At 44.5% G+C, this 3129-nt stretch overlaps 1 protein-coding gene across 1 annotated transcript in view; it reads right to left on the bottom strand.

Moving 5' to 3' along the window:
- Positions 1-655: 655 nt before the first annotated feature.
- Positions 656-3129, bottom strand: part of sash1b (SAM and SH3 domain containing 1b) — a gene marked incomplete at both ends in the record, with an annotated part of 134127 nt that continues 131653 nt past the window's right edge. The window contains 2 exons of the mRNA XM_083634300.1: positions 656-699; positions 1630-1639. Of these exons, the coding sequence (XP_083490426.1) occupies positions 656-699; positions 1630-1639 (54 nt within the window). The remainder of the gene's footprint in view (positions 700-1629; positions 1640-3129) is intronic.

Raw genomic sequence — 3129 nt, forward strand, 5'->3', positions numbered from 1 at the left:
TCCGCTACCGATGGAGCGGAAGTCTCTGGCGTAGACCTTTGAGTTCTGGTTATTCGAGCATTCAAACGAGCCTGCCCCCAGATGTTAGAGAAAAAAACTGATAGAATTTTTAACAGATAGATAGATGGATAGATACATAGATAGATAGATAGATAGATAGATAGATAGATAGATAGATAGATAGATAGATAGATAGATAGATAGATAGATAGATACTTTATTAATCCCCTTGGGGAAATTCATGTGTACAGCGTCTGATAAAACATAAACACAGATTAACGACAAGACACAATAAAAGAGATGAGTAAAGTATACACAGGGATGAAAAAACCAAAGCTACCCTAAAAGGAGTTACTTTAAAACATGTAGTCATATAAATTGTTAAAATAAGTAGTGTAATAAAATTATAAATTTGCTGAGATTGATCAGAACGTAAAAAAAAAAAAAAAAAATGTCTTCTGCCTTTTCACCTAATAAAGGCTGCTCTTCCTCCAGACAGCCAGGAGCAGAGGGCAGCTTTCAGTAGTGCACCCTGTGGAGGACAGCCAGGAGCTGGGGGCAGCTAGCTTTCAGTACTGCACCCTGTGGAGGACAGCCAGGAGCAGAGGTCAATACTGCGTCCGGGCACTGATACTTCTCTTTCCGTCATCGCTGTTCAGGCGACGTCCTCTTGCATGTTTTTCAGAGGGGCGTTCTTATCTGCAGGAGCATGAGGAGAACATGCAACGTCCACACAGAAAGGCCCTTTCTACGGCAACCATTTTAGGGCATCCTCCTCATTCAGAGGTTTGGCTGTCATTCCTCAGTCTAAGCGTTGTCAGTTGTCATGTCTCCTAGTAAACCATGTCGAGTGTGCTCTGAAACACCTTCAGTCCTCACACGAAAACGCTGTAATTCTTCCTGCATTACTGTTTCACTCCTCACGCGTCAGTCATCGCACAATACGGCATCACTCGTCAGTCATCAGTCCTCAGTCATCAGTCCTCACTCGTCAGTCATCACTCGTCTGTCATCAGTCCTCACTCATCAGTCCTCACTCATCAGTCATCAGTCCTCACTCATCAGTCCTCACTCATCAGTCATCAGTCCTCACTCATCAGTCCTCACTCGTCAGTCATCAGTCCTCACTCGTCAATCATCGGCCCTCACTCGTCAGTCATCAGTCGTCAGTCATCAGTCCTCAGTCATCACTCATCAGTCATCAGTCCTCACACGAAAACGTTGTCATTCCTCCTGCCTCACTTATCACTCAAACTAGCTGTCAGTCATCACTCCTCACGTCTCACGTGAAAACGCAGATTAGGCCGGCCTCATCACTGTCGCACTTTAAAGGCCTTCTTAAAACGCACCTTTTGCCTTTGACACCATGTAGGATGTTGATTTTATGATTCATGTTATTTGTGTTTTATGTTTTTATGTTTTTACGTGTTTTATTTATTTTATTGCTGTTTCCTCTGTTTTTAGATATTTTTGTATCTATTTTATTGTTTTATTGTTTTAGCTTGGTATTTTATGTATTTTTATCTACTTTATTGCGCTGCTTATTTCTCCTCTGTACAGCACTTTGGGCCCCTGTGGCTGTTTTAAGGCGCTTTATAAATAAAGTTGGATTGGATTGGATTTTCTCACGAGAGCCCGTCTGGGCATGAGGTGTCATGAGGAGTCATGAGGAGATATCCCCCCCAGAGCCAACAGGCAGGAATCAAACCCAGGGCCTTCTTGCTGTGAGGCGACGGCGCTACCACTGCGCCACCGTTCCCCAAAATCACCTGACCTGCATGTTTTTGATGCCTACTGATATTGTCAAAACTAAGACACAGCAAATAGAAAAGAAAGAAAATTCAACTACAAGGATCCAGACTACACAAAGATAAATACAATGTTTCATCCTAGAAGAAAGCATATGGTGAAAAATAGCAAAAGTAGATATAGAGTTAAGGTGTACAGTAATTGGGCCCCAGGCAGACCTACGCTTACATTTTTCATGAAAACCTTGGATGCCTCTGAAGATGTATCCCTGAGACCCGTTCCCTAAACTATCTTCTTAGCACAAACAGACCATGCTGGCATCTGTGTGTGAATGTACATTTAGACATTTTGATGAAGAGTGATGAAGAGATTACATTGAGTCAAAAGTACAGAGGGAGATTGTGCACAATCAGCAAGTTGGCCAGGTGCCTTCCTCAGTTAAATGCAGGCCTTTCCTTTGTGCACCGTATCTTGTCGGAATGTCAGTGCGACACAGATGAGGTCGGAATGACAGTGACAACAGTGACAGTGACATTCAGGGAGAGAGCATTTTCAGCGCATCGCAAAAACGCGCCTGAGCCCCCACATCGAACCCCCAGCGCAGTCCACTTCCTGATTCTGGCTGGCTTAGCTCGATCTCCATCCATTTATCTTTATGCAACCATATTATGAAGGCAAATAAAAGTCATCAAAGCAAGACCCGGACTGGAAACACTCGCTCGCCCAGAAGAGGTGGAAATGGACCCAAAATGGCAGCGGTGTCAGCATCACAAAAGAGATGATTGGTTTTCAGCGCGGGTCACACGGTAAGGATGTGATATAAAGGATGCGGTGCGGCACAAGAGAGTGATTTTTTTTATTTCAAATGGTTTGTCTCCCATGCAGGCTCGACACACACACACACACACACACACACACACACACGCACGCACGCACACACACACACACACACACACACACACACACACACACCCACACACACACACACACACACACACACACACACACACACACACACACACACGCACACACACAGAGAAACACAAACACACACCTACAAATACACAATTGTGTTTTTTTACTTTCTTTGGTTGCGAAACCCTGGGAAATATCTTTTCCGCCGCAAAACACATCTCTCTTCCATTTACAGGCAGAGAGCTGCGGTGTCTCAGTGGTCTCTGACACCAACAGTAAACGTTATACAGTCAACATCAGAAAAGGCTATGAGCTATGACAGAGGCTCATAAAACCTATCTACTTTAGTGTCTTTGCATCTCCTCCTCACCTAGTCTGTCTCGGCGGGCGCATGTGGTGACAGCTTGGCACGTCAATGAGAGGCAGATTGGGGAAGTTGATTGTGCTTTTCCCATCCGCACGACG

The sequence above is a fragment of the Poromitra crassiceps genome, assembly GCF_964638095.1.
Source record: "Poromitra crassiceps genome assembly, chromosome: 3".
Taxonomy (NCBI): Eukaryota; Metazoa; Chordata; class Actinopteri; order Beryciformes; family Melamphaidae; genus Poromitra; species Poromitra crassiceps.